The 18,967-nt window shown below is 35.5% G+C and overlaps 1 protein-coding gene across 6 annotated transcripts in view; it reads right to left on the bottom strand.

Annotated features, from left to right (window-relative positions):
- LOC116352229 (ryanodine receptor) overlaps window positions 1-18,967 on the bottom strand; it is a 29,472-nt gene that overhangs the window by 5,803 nt on the left and 4,702 nt on the right. For 2 of the 6 annotated variants that reach the window (XM_031784650.1, XM_031784653.1), the window contains 29 exons: window positions 18,738-18,815; window positions 18,434-18,622; window positions 18,104-18,303; window positions 17,861-18,035; window positions 17,435-17,787; window positions 17,241-17,365; window positions 16,607-17,168; window positions 16,088-16,525; window positions 15,602-16,021; window positions 14,976-15,498; window positions 14,824-14,907; window positions 13,908-14,007; window positions 11,742-11,949; window positions 11,404-11,670; window positions 10,944-11,323; window positions 10,809-10,864; window positions 9,693-10,735; window positions 9,472-9,609; window positions 8,332-8,535; window positions 6,177-8,247; window positions 5,783-6,094; window positions 5,241-5,720; window positions 5,013-5,150; window positions 4,418-4,692; window positions 2,482-4,336; window positions 2,159-2,413; window positions 1,839-1,951; window positions 449-542; window positions 158-391 (listed from right to left, as the gene is read on the bottom strand). In XM_031784650.1, the coding sequence (XP_031640510.1) occupies window positions 158-391; window positions 449-542; window positions 1,839-1,951; window positions 2,159-2,413; window positions 2,482-4,336; window positions 4,418-4,692; window positions 5,013-5,150; window positions 5,241-5,720; window positions 5,783-6,094; window positions 6,177-8,247; window positions 8,332-8,535; window positions 9,472-9,609; window positions 9,693-10,735; window positions 10,809-10,864; window positions 10,944-11,323; window positions 11,404-11,670; window positions 11,742-11,949; window positions 13,908-14,007; window positions 14,824-14,907; window positions 14,976-15,498; window positions 15,602-16,021; window positions 16,088-16,525; window positions 16,607-17,168; window positions 17,241-17,365; window positions 17,435-17,787; window positions 17,861-18,035; window positions 18,104-18,303; window positions 18,434-18,622; window positions 18,738-18,815 (11,370 nt within the window). Of the gene's footprint in view, window positions 1-157; window positions 392-448; window positions 543-1,838; window positions 1,952-2,158; window positions 2,414-2,481; window positions 4,337-4,417; window positions 4,708-5,012; window positions 5,151-5,240; window positions 5,721-5,782; window positions 6,095-6,176; window positions 8,248-8,331; window positions 8,536-9,471; window positions 9,610-9,692; window positions 10,736-10,808; window positions 10,865-10,943; window positions 11,324-11,403; window positions 11,671-11,741; window positions 11,950-13,907; window positions 14,008-14,823; window positions 14,908-14,975; window positions 15,499-15,601; window positions 16,022-16,087; window positions 16,526-16,606; window positions 17,169-17,240; window positions 17,366-17,434; window positions 17,788-17,860; window positions 18,036-18,103; window positions 18,304-18,433; window positions 18,623-18,737; window positions 18,816-18,967 lie in introns of all 6 variants that reach the window. The other 4 variants (XM_031784651.1, XM_031784652.1, XM_031784649.1 and 1 more) reach the window with 3 other exon arrangements.

Genomic DNA, 18,967 nt, shown 5'->3' with positions numbered 1-18,967 from the left:
AAAAATAAACTGGAAATCACATTTGGTTAATGTTAGTAAACTTACAATTACTTTTGCCATGGACTGGTTTGCAAATGAATTTGCAAATATCGGGTTAGTCATAAAATAATAAAATGTTTGATCGAAAAATTGTCTCTAAAAACGAGTAAATATTTACATGAATACTGGCCACTTCATCGCCCTCGCTACCACCTTCATCCTCTGCTTCTTCGCCACATGATTTGGCCACGATGTGTGCATATGACATATACAATGGATCTTCCTGTAGTGCACCGCTGCGTTCAGTCATTGCACCACGACAGAATGTCGTTACCAATTGTGTCAATGGATCTGGTTTACCCTCTTCTTCTTCATCTTCTTTCTTTTTCTTTTCCGCATCTTCAAACGATTGCTACAAATTGGAATACGCATTTGAATGATTCACTTTATCTAATAAGCATATGTTTACCGTTAAATCTTCGATCATAATTTCTTGGCCAACGTTTTCTTCCTGCAACCATAATTCGTAATATGTTCTGGCAAAGATGTTGCATGCTCGATGTCTGCAATTATGACCAATTCATAAATTATCATTATTTCTGAATTGAGTTTGTTTTTTTTTTTTACCACACAATCAATTATTGAATAATAAAGCTCATGCCGTAACTAGCATTAGAAATAAATTGACAAAGTAATTTGGCAGCTAAACTAAGACACTTTGTCATGGAATAAAAACACAAATTAAACAGATAATCAACAATAAAATTGTAAATCGCAAAAGAAAATTAATTGTTTTTGTGGTAAAAATGTTTACAAGTATTTGTTACAAAGCAACCTGCTCATTTTATAGAGATGTTTTACTCTTAAGCATGCAATAGCAGCATTTTTCCTTGCTAACGACAAAATGCGTTTCCAATTGTCTCTAGAACTATATGGACGACATGCCTGGGTAAGGGGATAAATCAGATAACCAATCGTATGAATTTTTAATCAAGAGATTTGTAATTTATGTTTATTCATAATTCATTCTATCGCAAATATGATCAGAGTTTCTGAAGCAGAAAATTGAGGTAATTTGTTATATATAGGGGATTAATCATACTAAACCATTCCGTTTTGGAAAAGAAATCTCTGGACAGAAATTGGACCTCATTTCATCAAATAATTGGCCAACGGACTTGAATTACTCAAGCAGGTTTTCGTGTATAGATCATTGCTTACTGTTGAATTTTCTCAGAAACACAGTAATAAATTTACACCGGATAGTATAAAACCAGTAGTTTTTTCAGCTTTTATTTCATCTACCATACAAAACTCCATATTATGAAGGAGTGAATAAAAGCTATAGCATCCGGCATAATTTCATACTGTGTAGATGTTTATCTTCTTCAGAAACTCTGCTTCAGAAAAAAAAACCATTAGTACATATTGTGCACGCTATACTACGAGTTCTACCAAAAATAATAACATTAGGACGTTGGTCAAATGGACGTTTTCTTTAGAGTGTAAATAAAATCATTAAAAACCAAATGTTGCGTTACTAGATGTGTAAAAATAAGATCTTCAATTTGGTCCATCAGAGTGATTTGGAGTCTAGAGGGAATATTTGAAGTCGACAATTGTTCATTTCCATGTAATCCAACTCACTCTGATTGAAAGACCTTTTCTCTCATTTTTACACTCTTCAGCTCAAATCCTTACTCTTCCTTTGTAACAAAAAAAAAACAGGAAAGTAATCGTGGTTAGTGGTTAAAACACAAAAAAACTGTTAATTTTTCAAAACCAATTTGTTATCGATTTATAAGTTCCACAAAGAAAAGAAATGACAAAATACATAGAAAACACCACTAAAATTTAACCTTGGCAGTGAATGTAATGAAAGTTGACGGAAACAAGCGATAACAGCTCGTTTTCTTTGTATCGAAACGACACTTCGATAAACGTTTTTACTTTGTTGTTGTGGATGATCAATCTAAAGCAGTAAATTTGGTTGGTAAAAATCAAGAAAAAATCAAAAAAAAATGAAGGACTTATTTTGGGGTAAAAATAATGAAAATCAAATTCTACACCTCGTGAAAATCTCAATTTTACTTGGTGCCGATTAAATAAAAAAAAAACTTTCAATTTTGAATTTCAATCTCCAATAAGAACAAACAAATTGAATAATAAACTGACTCACCATGTGAAGTCCATATAAAACTTTGGCCATTGCAACAATGCGTTCAACAGTTTCTTGAATGATTTGTTCTTTGGTTTTTGTCTTTTCGGCTGGCACGCCTGTTGGTGGTTTTTCAATAATCTCTTCGGATGTTTGATTCTTCCCCAATTTTGAGTACAAATAATGTTGCCACGACATTTCATCAGCTGGATCAAGTTTATCTGGCAATGTGAGTTGTGTGCGCGCAAATTCAATGACCTCACTTTCTGGCATTTTCTATTCGATTAAAATCACAAAATATGAATTATTAAAATGTGATGTACAAAATGTGAGTCCCTTCTTACCTTGAGATAACGATCTTTACAGTGTTGAACAAGTTCTTGTTCTCGGCCGGCAAACAAATTCAAACCGACGGGCAAAAGACGTTTCAAGGCAGCCACCATTAAACTGGCTTGCACCTCTTTATCTTTGTCACGTTTCTTGTCACGATGTTTCTTCTTCTTTTTCACTTTGCCACCGGCTGATGCACCATCATTTACGGTTGTTGTTCGTCGTGTTGCCGTTGGCATAATCAGTGTCATATTATCAATTTCATTGGCCGATATAAAGTTTTGCTCTTCTTTCAAAAAGTATTGACTCTTTGACCAAATATTAAATATTTCGGCCACATAATTGTACAACTCTTCAGCTTCATGAATGTTATTTTTCAGCCAATGATTACGTTGCAAATCAACGTATTTAATGAGCAACGGATAGAATGAATAAATATCACGCACCAAAAGTTGCCAATCTTCTTGAATTTGTGTTTCAATTTGTGATGTATCATCGTTTGCCGATTTAATAAAACCGCGCATACTTTCTTCTTTATGGAACATGTTATCGGTTCGCTTTCGGACACGTTCGGCCAACGGTAAGAATGGATCAATCAACAATTCTTCTGAACTATTGATAATGATTTGTTGTGTATATGCGGCAATTCGTGTCATCCACGGTGCATTTTCATTTCCGATATTCTTTTTAATCATTTTTAAAACATTTTTCAGCAAAACGTTCATGTGATCGGCGGTCACCATTGTAACATGATTACCACTGGTTGGCGATACATTGTCCGGACCTTGTGACCACCAAAATGGTAGATATGAGCATAACAATGGTAAAATAACATCAATTATATGCGGTGCATCGCCATATGTTTTATCCGATTCAACAAATTGATCAACTTCGGATAAAATCGATTCCAAATTTGGCATTGAACTTTCCATGCGAACCATAATATCTTGAGCTTCTAACGAATGATCGGCAATGCGATTAAGTAACGAAAATAGATTATGTTTGTTAAGATGCGGTTCCAAGAATGCAACCGGAAACGTTGAGCTAAATGCACCTAAGCACGAACCCAAACTCGGTCGACTACGTTCAATTTCGGTTTTCAAATATTTTCGATCATTGGTAAGCGTACCATCGATGCCAAGTGTGTATAATGCGGCCAAAATTTTATATGATGCAACTTGAATTTCGTCCAACAATAAATCACTGCCATAATCGCATGACGCCAAATGATCAAACATTGCTGTTAATACCGGTAAAATAACTTGATTCACATATGCCAATGATGTGGATGTTTTTAAATGTGTACCGCGTAAATGACTGTATTTTCCATCTTGTAAATTTGTTATTGTCTGTCCCAAATCGTCGGCCGTATTATTGAAAAATGTTAACATCGATGTCCGAATAAATTCGGGACAATTTTTTACCAATGATTTTGCATCGATACCTTTTACCAGTACCTGTAAGCATCGCACCGTGATTCGAACATCCGGACCAAATGCCGATAAACGTTGACGCAATAAATTGGACAATTTACAGAATATCGCTGCAACCATTTCTTTTTCTTTTAATGATGCAGCACCAATATTATTGGTTGCTGTTGCAACCGCTATAAAATAACTGCGATGCGTTGAAAAGTATTTTTCAATCAATGGCAATACAACTTTTGAGAAGAATTTTATATCGCGTGATGCCGTTCTAAACGATGTACGGCGACTGAATGTGGACGAAGGTTTCAGTAGTTTCATGTTAATTGTTGCACGATCCAAATATGCAATGAGCTTCTCGAGTAATGAATAAGAGAAACGTAGTTCAATTGCAGCTTGTGTTGCAGCCTGTTCACCGTCGACCATTGTGTCTGCTCGAGATGGCCTATGGGAGAAAATACAAAAATCACAAATGAATCGTTTTTTTCTCTAAATTTTAAATCGAAATGTGATGTGTGTCACTTACTTGTGAAGTTTCAATCCTTGGTATTGCATGTATTTTAAAAATTCTTGTGATCGTTCACGATCTTTACGCTTTTCTTTGTCGGTTAACAAATCATATGGTACCAATTGTGGATGAATTGCACCTCCACATGTATCAATTTCTTCGCGTTTCTTCTTTGCCCAAATGTCATGTGAATTTTCTGCCAATCGCTCGGCCATATTTTGCATTTCACGATTCAATGTCAAATTTGTCATATCAACCGGATGTGGATTGTAGTTAAATGCATTGCCATCACTCTGGAAATCCTCATGCTTTTTAATTTGTGATACGTTTTTTGCACAATTTTATTTTGATTTATGTGCAACAGAAGAACAGGGAACAATTGGTTTTGTGATTTGTTTAGTTGGAGTTGTGTTTGGATCAGAGATTGGTTTTTTTTTCGGGTTTCACAGAGGAAGCATAGGTTTTGATTGGAGAGATAGAAAATGAATTTGATTAGAGACGAAAAAGGTTTGTGTTGTTTTTACAATGTGAAGTTGGAAAATCTTTTCGTTTTTGGAATTGAATAATTGCAAAATACAAATATATGTATACAATATTGAACAGTTTGGCTTACAAGATTTGGTTTTGATTGACGTCTGGCCGATCCGCGATGTGAAAGTGGTGCATCAACATCAGCATGTTCAACTGTCCAGTTCAATGCAAGCAAAGCTTTGAGACTTTCTCTAACTGGCTCTTTGTAACGTTCTCGTTCCTATGAATTGATGGGGCGAATAAAATGAAAAATGTGCTAAACGTTACTCTAATTTAGTCGATTTAAGGGAGACAATGTACTTGTACATACATAATCGTTCAACATGTTATATGGTTTAAGGCGTGGATGCGTTTTATTTGCATCCGACCACACTTCCTCGTATGTCCATCCGGTTTCCATTTTACGACTGGCCCATGCATCGTGATAGTGTTCACTGAATTTCTGTACAATTGAATTCAAATCGTTGTCGAGTGTTATCATCGATGTATTGATTGGTTGTGGATTGTATTGCGGTTGATCTGGATTACCCGAACTTTTACCATAGAAATCATCATCCGATTTTTGTGGTAATGAATAGTCTGGTGGCAATGCACAACCGATCGCAATCAAACATGGCAATGCCTTTCCAAACAATTCGGGATCATAATCCATATTGCTGAGTGAATCGAAAATGTTTGAGAATAACATCATGGTTAGTCGTTTCTCTTCATCGGATGCAGCACCATAGGTAGCTTGACCTTGACTTGAACCATAATATTTAGCACAACGCTCATAGTGCAATGTCAATAGCTAAAAGTTGAAACAATATTAAAGAATAAACCAACAAATAAACACGTTATGATTGAACTTACTCGCAACGCAACCGTTGTATATTCTGATAATTTGGATACGTCGACAGTGAGTTTGCGTAATAGTTTCAATAACATAGCCGGCTGCATTGAGGATGTCAATGCCACCAAGAAATCCGAAACGGCTTCACGTTGTCCTTTTGTAAGCATTCGATTCTTTGACAAACGATATACGGTGTGCAATGTAGCATCTAATAAACTGGCATAGTTTTCAGCTTCATTATAGAATTTTGCATGTTTGATCAACAGCGGCAATATGGAGATTCCAATGTAGCGATTCATTGACAACTCCATATTACTTTCACTTCCGTCATTCTACAATAAAATTGAAAGAAACAGAAAAATAAATATAAAATAAATATAATTAAAATATACCGTTCAAAATATGTGGACGTACCTTATCAAGCATTGTGGCCACTCTTAAATCTGGCAAAAATGCATCTTCAAGAATGCGATAGAATAAATCATGTGTTTCAATGCCATAAACTCGTTCCAAGAAAAGAACAATATTTTCTTTATGTCCAGGCCTTAATCCAGAAGGCATGTCAGATTTTGGTTTTTCTTCGCCGGGCACCGGTTGGTGTAATGTAAATTTCAAACTCAACACACCTTGTAAATCCTCTAATGGCACTAGTGAACGTAAAATGGCACGAGCACGAGTTGATTCATTTTTACCTTGATCAATGACAGATGGTTCGGGTGCACAACGTCCCAATAAATCAACAAGTGTACAATAAAAACCTAATATAGCTGCACCCGTATCAATATAATCTTCATCGTCGTCACCCTCTGGCAATGGATGCACGAAATTCAAACCGCTCATTGTGCCTTCGGCTTCATCGTGCAACTTACGACGTTCGGCAATTTTTTCGGACATTTTATTTGCATCAACAATGGCACGCAATAAACCTTCACCTTCACCACGCAATGCTGGACCCAAACATTCTGGCCGTCGAATCAGCAAACGAATTACCAAATTCGCGTTCTCTTCAACCGATTCACCATTCACCCAAACACAAAATCGTAAAAAGTCCAAATAACGTTCACCTTCTACTGGATCCCAACCCAAATCCGGATAACCCTTTTCAACTAATTCCGAATTACTTTGTAATCCACAACGTGATAGATAAATTGCAATTTTTTCCAAATAATGTTCACGTAACGCAAGTGCCAATTCAGTGTTTTCCATCAAACTAGAATAGGCAACATCAAGTGGCGTTGAACCGCGTAAACTAGGCCGTGACAATAGAATGTTTGAATTTTCCAACAGAAAATCAAAGTGATCGAACATTGCCTTTTGATTTTGTCGACTGGTGCGACAGAAATAGCAAAGAAAACGACAACATGCCACAACCATTTCGTGTGATGTATCCTTTTCTTTGACCGGCATTTCACCACCTTCGCTAATGGCCGGTGCGTCGCTTTGTGCTTGAGCCCGACGACCCAATGTATTCATCATAACGGCCATCACGTTTTCGTGAACACGTAAAATTCGAATTAAATCTGGATGCTGGAAAAATGTATGATTATTCACCAATTTCCATAAACGTGTACGCATTAATTCTTCCTCTTCTTGACTCATTTGTACAGGTAATAAGGCACGAATTTGACTAAGTCCAATCCACATCGTAGCCACATCAACTTTCGTTTTGCTATTTATTACATAGGTTTTTTCCAATGCACGAATCAATTCGCCAACCGTATCGTATTGACGCACCAATAAACCAAACATTTCACGAACCAATTTTGGATTTTCAATTTGTGATTCTTCCGCCCATCCGACAATTGTCTTAATCAATACTTTACGGAACACTTCTTCTGGCGTTTTCTTTTCCGGTTCGACTGTTTGTTCTTCGACACTTTCTTCGGCATCTTTAACGGCATTTATAAAATTATATAGTTTTGTCAATGCCGATGGTTTTGTATCGACCGTTTCATCTTCAACTTCGGGCTCTTGTAAGGCTGTCAATGACACTTTACCCAAGAAATTCTCATGGAATGCGAGGAAACTGTCCCTCACATCAACGCCGCATGGACAATTTTCAATATCGTCTGGATCCAAATCTTTGAAACTTAAAATTGAGTTCATTTGTTCACGCGGTGGACAACGGTATTCACGTGTTTTCTTTGCTACAATGGCGCTTGGTAAATCGCATTGCTTGATTTCAATGTAACGACGCAATTGATCATCTTGTAAAACACCGATAAAATCATGTGAAAATGAAATAATACTTTCAACACGATGTCGCAATTGAAGGTCAGTAAAATGATGCAATAAATAGCACATTTGCAATTTTGCACCTTCAGCCATTTTCATTGTTAACAATCCTTTGCGATGTTCATCTTTTCCTTCACGATCAAATTCATGATCCCATGTCTCCGGATCAATCATGATTAACAACTTTTGCACATCATTGTCCGTTACGATTCCCACAAGCAACAAACGATCGATAAGCTTCAACAATGGCCTATGGCAACACAATAGAATATTTGCTATTTTATTTATTCTCTAAATATTTCATTTAAATGTAAAATGATCTCTAGCTACTTACAAAAACAGATTTTCATTCGACCATCCAATTGGATCACGGTTATGTACTTGATTCACATCAACAGCCTCATGCAGTGCTTCCATTACGAAATCACGTACCTCTTCCAATGGAAATTTGGGCGAATACAGTGCATCAATGGTTGGTATCGGTTCACTGAAAACATCATTTGCCGAAGGTATCATTTGATGTGGGTTATATATATCTCTATACAGAGATTTGGTTTTTTTATGTATATATTTTTTTATATTTATGTATGAATTATTTTGGTTGACCGTTGATTGGTGTTGATTTTTTTTTTTTTGGTTGGTTGGTTGGTTGGTTGTATTGTCGGTTGGTTGAGGTGAGGTTATTTTATGTTTTTTGGTAGTTTCAGTTATGATAAGTAGGCAGTATTATACACACAGAGATAGGCACATAAAGAGAACATCATGCAAACACGATCAATACATAAAAATAAAAAAGTATAAGAAAAAAAGTTTTTAACAAATTAATGGTTGTTTTCGCAAATTAAGAGATAACGGACAAAAATTGTTCCACAAAAGTTTAATTTTGCACCGAAGATGTTCAAGTAACAAAGACCTGAGATTTTTAATGGAAATCGATGGAATTTGAACTTTTTCACCAACTTGATCATACTTTCTGAAATTCAAGAATTAAAAGGGATTAAGGAGAATTTGTTATAAGCGAGATGGGTGATCTCAGAAAACTTAAAAAGCCAATTTAAAAAATTAAAGATTCAAAAAGGTATTAAAAACCCAGGATAATCGGACCACTTGTCAAAAAGTATAATCTTAATGGATACATTCTTAAGAACTGAAAACTATTATCAAACTAATAAATAAAATTAAAGAAATTTTAAGTTTTTTTTTTTCTTCAAAAAACTTCCGTTTAAATTGACCGATATATTGTTTACGATGTTCGTGCAAAGATTTTTTTTAGTCATTGGTTTCGCTTGTGAAAGGTTGATTCATTGAGATTAAATGACATTTATGCCCAATTGTTGTGAGGGAGTTATTACATATATTCGAGAAATATTCGATTATTCGCGATCAGTTTGAAAAATGTTTGATTTAGTTTTTATTTATTCCTTAATTTATCGTTTTTTGGAATGAAATAAGTACTGCCGTCCAATATACATACACTATTTCCGTCATTCGAAGCTGTGGTCGCACTGATTCTGTTTGCAATGATCTTAGTGAGTGTCTCATTTCTTCATCGTTATACAATTCTATAAGTTCGGGTCCAAGTGGGATGATAAATTCATTTTTGCACACTTCCCTATTGTTCAAAGAGAATGGTGTTTTTTTTTCTCTTATTTTTTCTTGAAAATTCATTATAAAGAGAAGAAATATTGTACTTACATTGTATTTGCATGCGATTCCAAATGCATAGCAATCAATAAGTCATAAAATCCTTGTCTAAGTTGTCCGCTCATGTATTCTGCTTTGATGGCATAAAGTAATTGTTTTTGATCAACATGCAAACACAGCGCATGGGCGGCTCTATAGTTTGATTGAAAACAAAGTGCTGCATACAATGTTAATGTATATGAATGGAACGCTAACAATTTATCCATTTCGATCAATTCAAGAATATCAATGCATCGATCTTCTTCTGGAATATGCAATGCAAGCATCGAAATCGGATCTTCACAAAGCATTGACCAACCACGAATATCGGACAATTTCAATGCATGTACTTGTAGGGTTACATTTGGTACACGTGCCCATTGATGTGGTTTCAAGCACTGAATTTTAAGACGTGGTGGAAATTGTGGATTCACATGTTTATCGCTTGTTGGTAAAACGGCTGCCGACAGTGGCAATGTGGTTGGTGTACGTCCCAATTCAATTTGTAAAATTTCTTTGCTCGTTGCTTCAACAAAAATGGCTGGAAATAGTTTGGTGTCCGGTTCCATTTGCCATCGATGCGATGTTACTTTACCTTCGCATGTGAATTTTATCGTACCGGTTGCCGTATCAACAAAACAACCGACAAACATTCCCTGTGTTGCACCTTTTCCGGATGCATCTTGTGATACCTCGTTAAATAATTCATCGGCACGTACCATATAACAACTTTGACGATCAACACGATCGATTGGCTGCTCATATTCGTCTTCCATAAAAACAGAGACGCGACGAACCTTATCACGATTGAATTCTCTGCTATGCAAATGATATTGTGTTGTCACCCATCCAACGTACACATGTGTTGGATCTTGACCCGGATAAATTCGTACACCATAGAAATATTCGTTGATCATTTTAAGGCATTCCGCATCATACACTTCGTTTCCAATCGATTCAATGCCCTGCGCATTTAGCGCATTCACTGTCATCGTTTTATTTGCTGATCGATCGAGTTGAAGCTGTGGAGGTGGTTGACCTGCACGCAAATCGGCCTGCACAAAAGTTGAAAAATTGAATGATGATTACAATAAGTTAAGAAAAATGGGGAGAAGGATAAAAACATACATCAGAGATACGAACCGTCGGAGCTCTTTGCTGTGGAGATGTGCTTCGGCCAACAGCTGTGAAATAAATATACATTTTTTTGTTAGATTTTCAATTCAGATTTAAATGAGTAAATTGAATATCAGAAAGGCCTACATGTTCCACGTTTACGATCCGGTGGTGATTTCGATTTATGTTTGTCTTTGCTTTGACCTCTTTTAAAGAATTTAAATGGACTGCGTCCGCGTTTCTTGTCGCCTTTGTCGTCGCCCTCCATTTGAAAGGTGTCAATATCTAAGGCACTTGTTGATCGTGCCATATCATAATTTGGACTACCACGGCTCACCGATCCTTTGCGCGGTGGTCGTGACGGATTAAGATGAGATGCCATCTGTTCATCGGCCTCAACTCCTTCTTCACCGAAACGATGCAAACCTTTGATGTCGTTCATTGTAAAACCACTTTGCATAATGTGATCCATATGCGATGGATTCTGCACATCTTGTCTTTGTACTTCTTCGGCTAAACGATGTTGTCTACATTTTATCATAATTTTGAAATTAATTAATATTCAAACACAAACTTTACATAATTTATCACATTCACGCAAGCATACCGTAATTTTATTTCCTCCCATCGTCTGGCTTTCTCTTGTTCGGAAATGAATTCAGAGTGACATGTAACTGGCAGTGACAGGCGCAAAAATTCCCAATTTGCTTTTTCCATCGTTTCAAATGTGTTGTGTGAAATTTTCAAGCATGGTGGTGAATCAGCACCGCCCGGTATACGGGTCACATCAATTCGACAATCAATCATATCTTCGGTATTTTCAAAAATTGGTTGATCTTTTGTATACCAATGTGTAACCGGTCGTCTCATGTTTCTATAAAGTGATTTTGTTTAATTGAAATGTCGTTTTCATTTGGTGAAAATCTCATATCGTAATTTACTTACACACAAAATGGTTCGTAACCTTCTTGCAAACCACAAGTGGTGAAATATTTCAGTGAATCAACATTTTGACCATAGACAAGTCGGGCTTTTTGTCCAACACCTAGCGTAAAAGATGGCACAAATCCAACACCTTCAGCAGCTGTAACATCAGCAAATGTCGTTTCGCCACCAAGTGTATCCATCAATAGTTCACCATTCAACGAAAAACCTTTATTCAATCAAATAAAATGACACATTTTATGGTTTTATTTTGTTTGCATTTTCGAAGCTTCAAATTTATTTCGAGTTAAATATCAAAACATTAATACACTCGAATGAAAAAAAAGGCATACCAATAAAGCGCACTATATAAATACAGAAAGTGTGTGAAAACGACATGCTTGTAAGCTAGCTTGTAATTATCAAAAATTAGTCTGCTTTTCATTCGATTTTCAACAATATTTGTACAAACAGATATATAATTTTTAATCGAATTTGATTATTTTGTGTTAGTTTTATTTTTTATTCAAGCATAAGCTAAAAAAAAGTCACACAATTTATGAGAGCAAAATAAACATTGAATTTGCGTGTTGCTGAAAAAATCTTCCATTATTTAAAAGAAACTTATGTTCTCTTCAATTTTGGTCATCTTTAAAAAAAATTGTTCAATGTAATTGGTAAAAAATTGAAGAGCAAAAAATGTCTTGGTTATTTTTTATTTTTAGGAAGGAGAAGACTTGTCTAATAGCTTAACTTTAATAGACAAAAATCTAAGACCGTTAAAATTGAGACAACATACGTTCTTTTTGAACAGATTATTATTTCAGCGAAATTTCTTCGATACAAAGTTCTAAAATACCAAAATTCTGCGAGCAATTAATTTGAAATTCGCAAACCATTTCAAAAGTTAAAAATTCAATTAAAAAGTAAAATTGTGTAAAGGTGGCAACAGAAAAAAGTGTGTCCGATAAAACACCCTGTCAAACACGTTTCGGACAAAACGGTGGACATCAATGTAGTTCGGAGAAAAAGGGTGTCCAATGGCCAACTTTTTTAGACAGGCAGATAAAATTGCCCCTTTCCGTGAACGTGGACATTTCTTGCCACCTTTATCTATTTGCAACAGTAATGCGCGAACTCATTTTCCGGGCAGCCAGATTTCACAAATGGAAAGCAAACAAAAAAACATCGGCATCTAGTGTAAAATTGAAAATTTCTTATAACAGAGGAGGTAACGCCTTGCGCACATTTCTGATTTTTAAGGTGTTATTGAAGTGAAAAATATTTCTCAACATGAATTCATAGCATACAAATATTATTTGATTAAGCAATCCAAGTAAACACTTTACAAGATTCAAAACTCATGCACACTTGTGTGCATAAAAATGACTGACTAATTATGACAAATTGGCTGACTTCGAAACAGTGTTATAATTTTGAATATACACATATCGTTCACATATGAAACTTTTTTCCAATAATAGATGTATCAAAATTTCGTAGAAAACTTTTGTATTCAAATCAAATATGTACAAACAACATACAGATTCAATGTGTACATCTTTGCATTGCACAATAGCGATTACCAATAACTATTCTGCGTGTGTGTGAATTGTTCGTAGATGTGAAAATAAGCGAATAAAGTCTAGCCGTGATTCATTTAAATGCTAAAATTCGGTACATAATTTGTGTGCATTCACAATGAAATCTTGAATGAAAATGGATTTATGAGATTTTAATCGTGTAAAGAGTTTAATTTGGATTCAATGCGCAAATTATTAGACATGTTCACAATTCAGATGCTTTCCTATTGCTTATATTATTTTGTTGATTTCAGTGTGTCCATAATATATAGAAATATCACTAAATAGTGTCGATATCTATACTATATCGGTCCACTATATATGAAAGATATTGTCGCACGGCACCGTATCGCACGATCGAAGCCAGTGTAGACGGAAAAAATCACAAATTGCCATGCGGCAGTAGAAAGAACTGTGTGTATGCGTCAACATGTTTGCCGTCCGCACTCACTTCTATCGTGAGCTACGGTGTCTTGCGGAATATCTTACATATATAGTGGACCAATATAGTATAGATATCGACACTATTTAGTGCTATTTCTATATGTTATGGACACACTGGTTGATTTCATTTGCATTAATTTTTTTTTTTTTACTGGCTTACTGATAGTATGATCAACCAAATCAAGGAAGACGCCAACCACATCGCCAGGTACCCATTGTCTGCCAAATGACTCAGTTGAGCCGGCATACACTTTTTCTTCCTACATATGATAAGCAATTGGTTCAATTTTATTTTATTTTTCATTTTTATATAAATTATAAATAGTTTGATTTTCCTATTTCTTTATGAAATAAAATCTTATTTTTGGAAACGATTTTTATTCCGAAGCGTACATTCTCGTATACATAAAAGTCTGTATAAAAAAATCCTCGATCACAAAGTGAGTAAAAAAAAATTGGGAACATATGAATTCACCTTCGGCTGAACACATTTCATTGTTTCTAAACAAATCATTTATATTATGGGAGACGTTGTTGTCGTCGTTTTACTATAATGAGTGCTATTTGGTTTCGTTTCATTTGGTTTTCTGCTTTCTAGACGTCTTGTGTGCGCGTTTCTAATGCTGCGCGTACCATCTAAAAATATACGCATTCAATGGTTGTTTTCTTTTTTCCTCTATACGTTGTTCGTATTGTTCACTATGACTGCCTGAGAGACGCTCGTCTATAACAACTAATAATATTCATCACGTACTAACCCAAGGAATATTGAAATGTCTGTTTTATTTCACTCTCTCTTTCTCTCTCTCGCTCGTTCATGTGTTCAGTTTTTTTTTTCTCGAATCAAGTCACAAAACTTGCTGACCTATTTTTCGTATTTCAGCTAAATATTTCGTGTTATATATGTCAATAATATACATATCATGGATAAATGTGTATACAACCCAAAACAAATAGTTGAATATGCTATTTCCTTTCTTTGATTTTAATTTTCGTGAAAAATCACTTCCTCTTTATATTTTTCCTCTTCTTCTTCTTCTTTTTGTGTCTGAATTTCAAATGAAGCAAATACTTACATTGTAACCATCAAATGCCCATCCTGAACCATCGTCGGCACCAAGCATAACACCTGGTTTACAATCCGTACGACACCAACCGACCTGTGAAATCAATGACCATATCTAGTTGCTATTTTTTTCATTTTTAAATTAATTTTAAATTTACATACCCTCATCGGACCAGCAGTAAGAACTTCGAATTCAAAGTACCATTTCCCCGATGTAACCGCATAATTTCGTTCGACACGATATGTTCGAAATGCGGCGTATTTTTGGCGTAGCGCTTCTGCAAGTAGTGCTTCGTTTCCTTCACCGGTCGGTGGATCCAAATTGTAACCGTACACCAAAAGTGTTCGAACCGTTTCCGACGCTGTATCTCGATTGGCTTTTTTAATTGCGTCGTCGACTTTACTGTACGGAACTAAATGTGGACTGCGCAATGTATCGGAATCTTCATTCAATCCATAGGTCCAACCTTGTTGAATGCGCTCCTTTGCCCATAAATTGTGCGTATTTTCGGCCAATTGATCGACCAACTCTTCGAGTTTTGGCGTTAAAGTAACGGCACTCAAATCAAGTGGTGCTGGTTTATAACCATTTCCCTGCATGAACGGCTCATTTGGTAATCGAATTGGACGAATTCGAGCCGGTGGTTTGTCCATTATTATGTAGTAGCCAATGGCAATTATTGTTCTGACGAGAGAAAAAAAAAAACGAGAAAAGATTCAATTTGACATTTATGAACTAAAAGTTGACTCCAAAAATCCAAATTTAAGATGGACGATAGAAGACTCACTTTAATGTTTGTACGGCTAATTGGCAATCGTAACGCTTTTCGGCCGCTGGTAATTTATCGAAATGTGTCAAACACGGATGAATACGATGCAAGTCGTCACGACGCTCTCCCCACATCCAACCGCTTTCAATTTTATTTAATGCCCACATTTCATGGATATTTTCGGCCAATTTATCCTTGATTTGATCAACTGATGATGGCAATGTGACTGTTGATGTATCTACTGGATTCGGAACGAAAGCTGTATCGTCTTCAATTAACCATGGACCCGCTATGACATTTTTATTCAAATTGCCGAAATAAAAACAAGGATCCAAACTCAATATTTGATGTGGCATCAGACATTGAACCAATGGTGAAAATCCAAATGGCGGCGCGTATTTTAAACGACCATGATCACCACCGAGCAAAAAGCGACAACTGAAAATTAATTCAAAATTGTTAAAGTTGAAATTATATGGATTTTTATTTTTGCAAAAAGTTTACCTTAATTTCGATGAGCAACTCATGACCGGAAAGAACATTCCATCAAGATTGAAATTGCGAAAAGTTCCCTTGACCTTTTGACCATTGAATGTGAAATAAATTATGGGAACATTCAAATCAAGTGCAACACCGATAACATCACCTTTTCGTATATATGGTTCGAGTGGTATATCTTGAAGAACTGGCGTATTTTTACCGCCCGTCCAAAGAAATGCACCATCAAAACCGAACGAATACAAATCATCACCGACACCATTGCCGCCCCACTTTTTACCACCGCCTGGATAAGGCACATAGCCGGTTGTATTGGCCCAGCCAATTCTTAAATGCGGTGTCATGTGCGTTTTCTGCTCGATATGATCCATTGTTATTTCAAAATACCATTTTTGATACGTAGCCGAACCATCTACACGACCAACAAAAATATTTGGCCGAATGCTGCACACGAAATTAAAAAAAAATTATGAAAATGAAACAATCAAAAATTATCAAAATAATATAGAAAATGAACTAAATTACCTTGCAACATGATCAACTAATTGTGTTTGAAGTAGAAGATTTTTGCCGGGCAATAAATAATCGCAGATATTATTTTGTGACGAACGCACCGCAACACCATTACCCACACAAAGTGAACATAAAACATCCAATACTTTTGGATCACGACCGTGTTTTTCCAACAAACTAATGATCACTTTAATATGTTCATCTCGCATCATATTCAACGCTTCTGGCGAATCAATCAATACACAATGCAATACATCAAGCATACCGGATCCTTCGCTGGACGCTTGCGATCCCAAACGGGAGAAAAGCCAATTCAATCGATTTGAATTTGCAAATTGTGCACAATTTGTGTGATTGCCTTTGATTATGGCGGCCAACAATTGATAAAGATAACCAGAAATGAGTTCCCAATGAGTGCCGCTTTCATCACCAAAAAATGCAGCCAAAAAACCTTGTGATGTAATCACATTTATTTTATCAATGGCTTCGAGAATCAAATTGAGAACACCTTCTTCTTGGAATAAATCTTGACGATTACGTAAGGCACGAAAACGATTTTGCTTTTCTTCGTGTTCTGTAGAAATGTTATAAATTACAGAAAATGACAAATTATTTACCATTTTATCAAAAATAAACTTAAACTTACCCATATCATCTTCGGGTTGTGCAAAATAATTGATTAAATCCTCTAAACACATTACCATTTCGGCCAAATTTACCGACTGAAAAAACATTGAATGACGACGATTTTGTTGCAATGTTTCCAATGAACTGAAAATGTGAAAATGTTTGTAAAAAAAATCTGACTGAAACATTGTTCGCTCTCTTTCATTTACTTACTTAATGAATTTGGTGAATAAACTGCTACATTTACGTATAACTCTAGCTGTTTTCGATTCTTCTTCTTGTGATCGTGAGAAATCAAGAAAATCATCCATTTTACCTTCAACATGTAAAATGGCTTGTTTCTCTTCGACTTTGCCGACGCCTTTCTTTTTCGTTTCGTAACTTTTGTAACTGAGCCACAATTCGGTTTGACAATGTTGTAAAATGACGGTTGTGTCACCATATCTTATAATCGGTGCACCAATCACTTCCAAATCTTTGTCTTCGAGTTTGTCTTTGATTGCTTCATCTTTCGATTGTCGCAAACGAAATGATGTCTTATTAATATCAGCTTCTTGTTGTTTTAACTATTTATGAAAATATTTAAAAAAAATGAATTAAACGTCTTATACATGTCATATGGCATTTTATTTTAATTACCAATATTAATTCCTGATTGTCATTCACACCCAAATATCGTCCAGTTGTGATATGCCTGATTCGCATCGGATGACACCAATTGATAAAGCCACCAGACCATTTTGTTCGTGCCAATTCCAGACGCCATAGAGATCTAGCCTGTGACATCACTGAACCACCTTCATATATCACGATGCTGGAAAATTATGCAATTTTTTTAGTTAAAAAAAATTAAAGTTTAAAATTAGAAAAAATTGAATTTACTTCTGTTCGGGTTCCCTTGACCATGTTCCTGGTATCGTCAAGCATTCATCGCCGCCATGTAAGAATCGCAGTACATCACCTCCAAATACATAACCAACATATTTCATTCGTGAAATTCCAGTCCCATAAGGCTGAACAGACCAATGTGTTACATGAAAACTAGCATTTACAATTGATTGATCGTTTTCTTTCGTTGTGTGCTACAAAACCATATATAACGTATAAATTTTCAATTCTTTACATTCAGACAGAAATTTATGATTCGTCTGAACTTGGGATATACACATGTGTGTAATAACTTAAAATTTGAATAGAGAAAAAAAATCGTACCAAATAACGTTCGGTGGCAACTGATACCAAAATCAAATCATCACCAACACGAACTTTTTCACCTTCAGAACGTTGTTTGCTGGCTGGATGAACAGTCCACCAACACGCTTCACCCTGGCTGTGCTCTTGCAAACCAACATCAAAGGATAGCTTATCGTTGGAAGAAGACGTTGATAAACATGCTAAATACTATCGAAAAAAAGACATTTAAACATTTTATTCAATTGATATTGACCTGGGTTAAATGATTAGAAAAGTTTGCAAGACTAATATGATTTCATAAGAAAAAAAGCATTTATTTTACCATGTCGCTGTTGTGGTGACGCAATAGGATTGCATTGCCATAAAGTAGAGTTCTATGACCGGATCCAGTACCTTTACCCTATTGAAAATCCACAAACATTAGTAAAAAGTATCGACGATAAAAATATATTGGAAAGTGGCATCAAAAGATAGATATAGAGGTTGGGAAGTCATTTACATACGCATTTTTTATACAGATATTTTGTGATTTTCAACTCTTTTCTCAGTCTA

Source organism: Contarinia nasturtii, unplaced genomic scaffold, assembly GCF_009176525.2.
Source record: "Contarinia nasturtii isolate CC-2019 unplaced genomic scaffold, AAFC_CNas_1.1 Cnas_scaffold_187, whole genome shotgun sequence".
Classification (NCBI taxonomy): domain Eukaryota; kingdom Metazoa; phylum Arthropoda; class Insecta; order Diptera; family Cecidomyiidae; genus Contarinia; species Contarinia nasturtii.
This window is presented reverse-complemented; position numbering and strand designations above follow the sequence as displayed.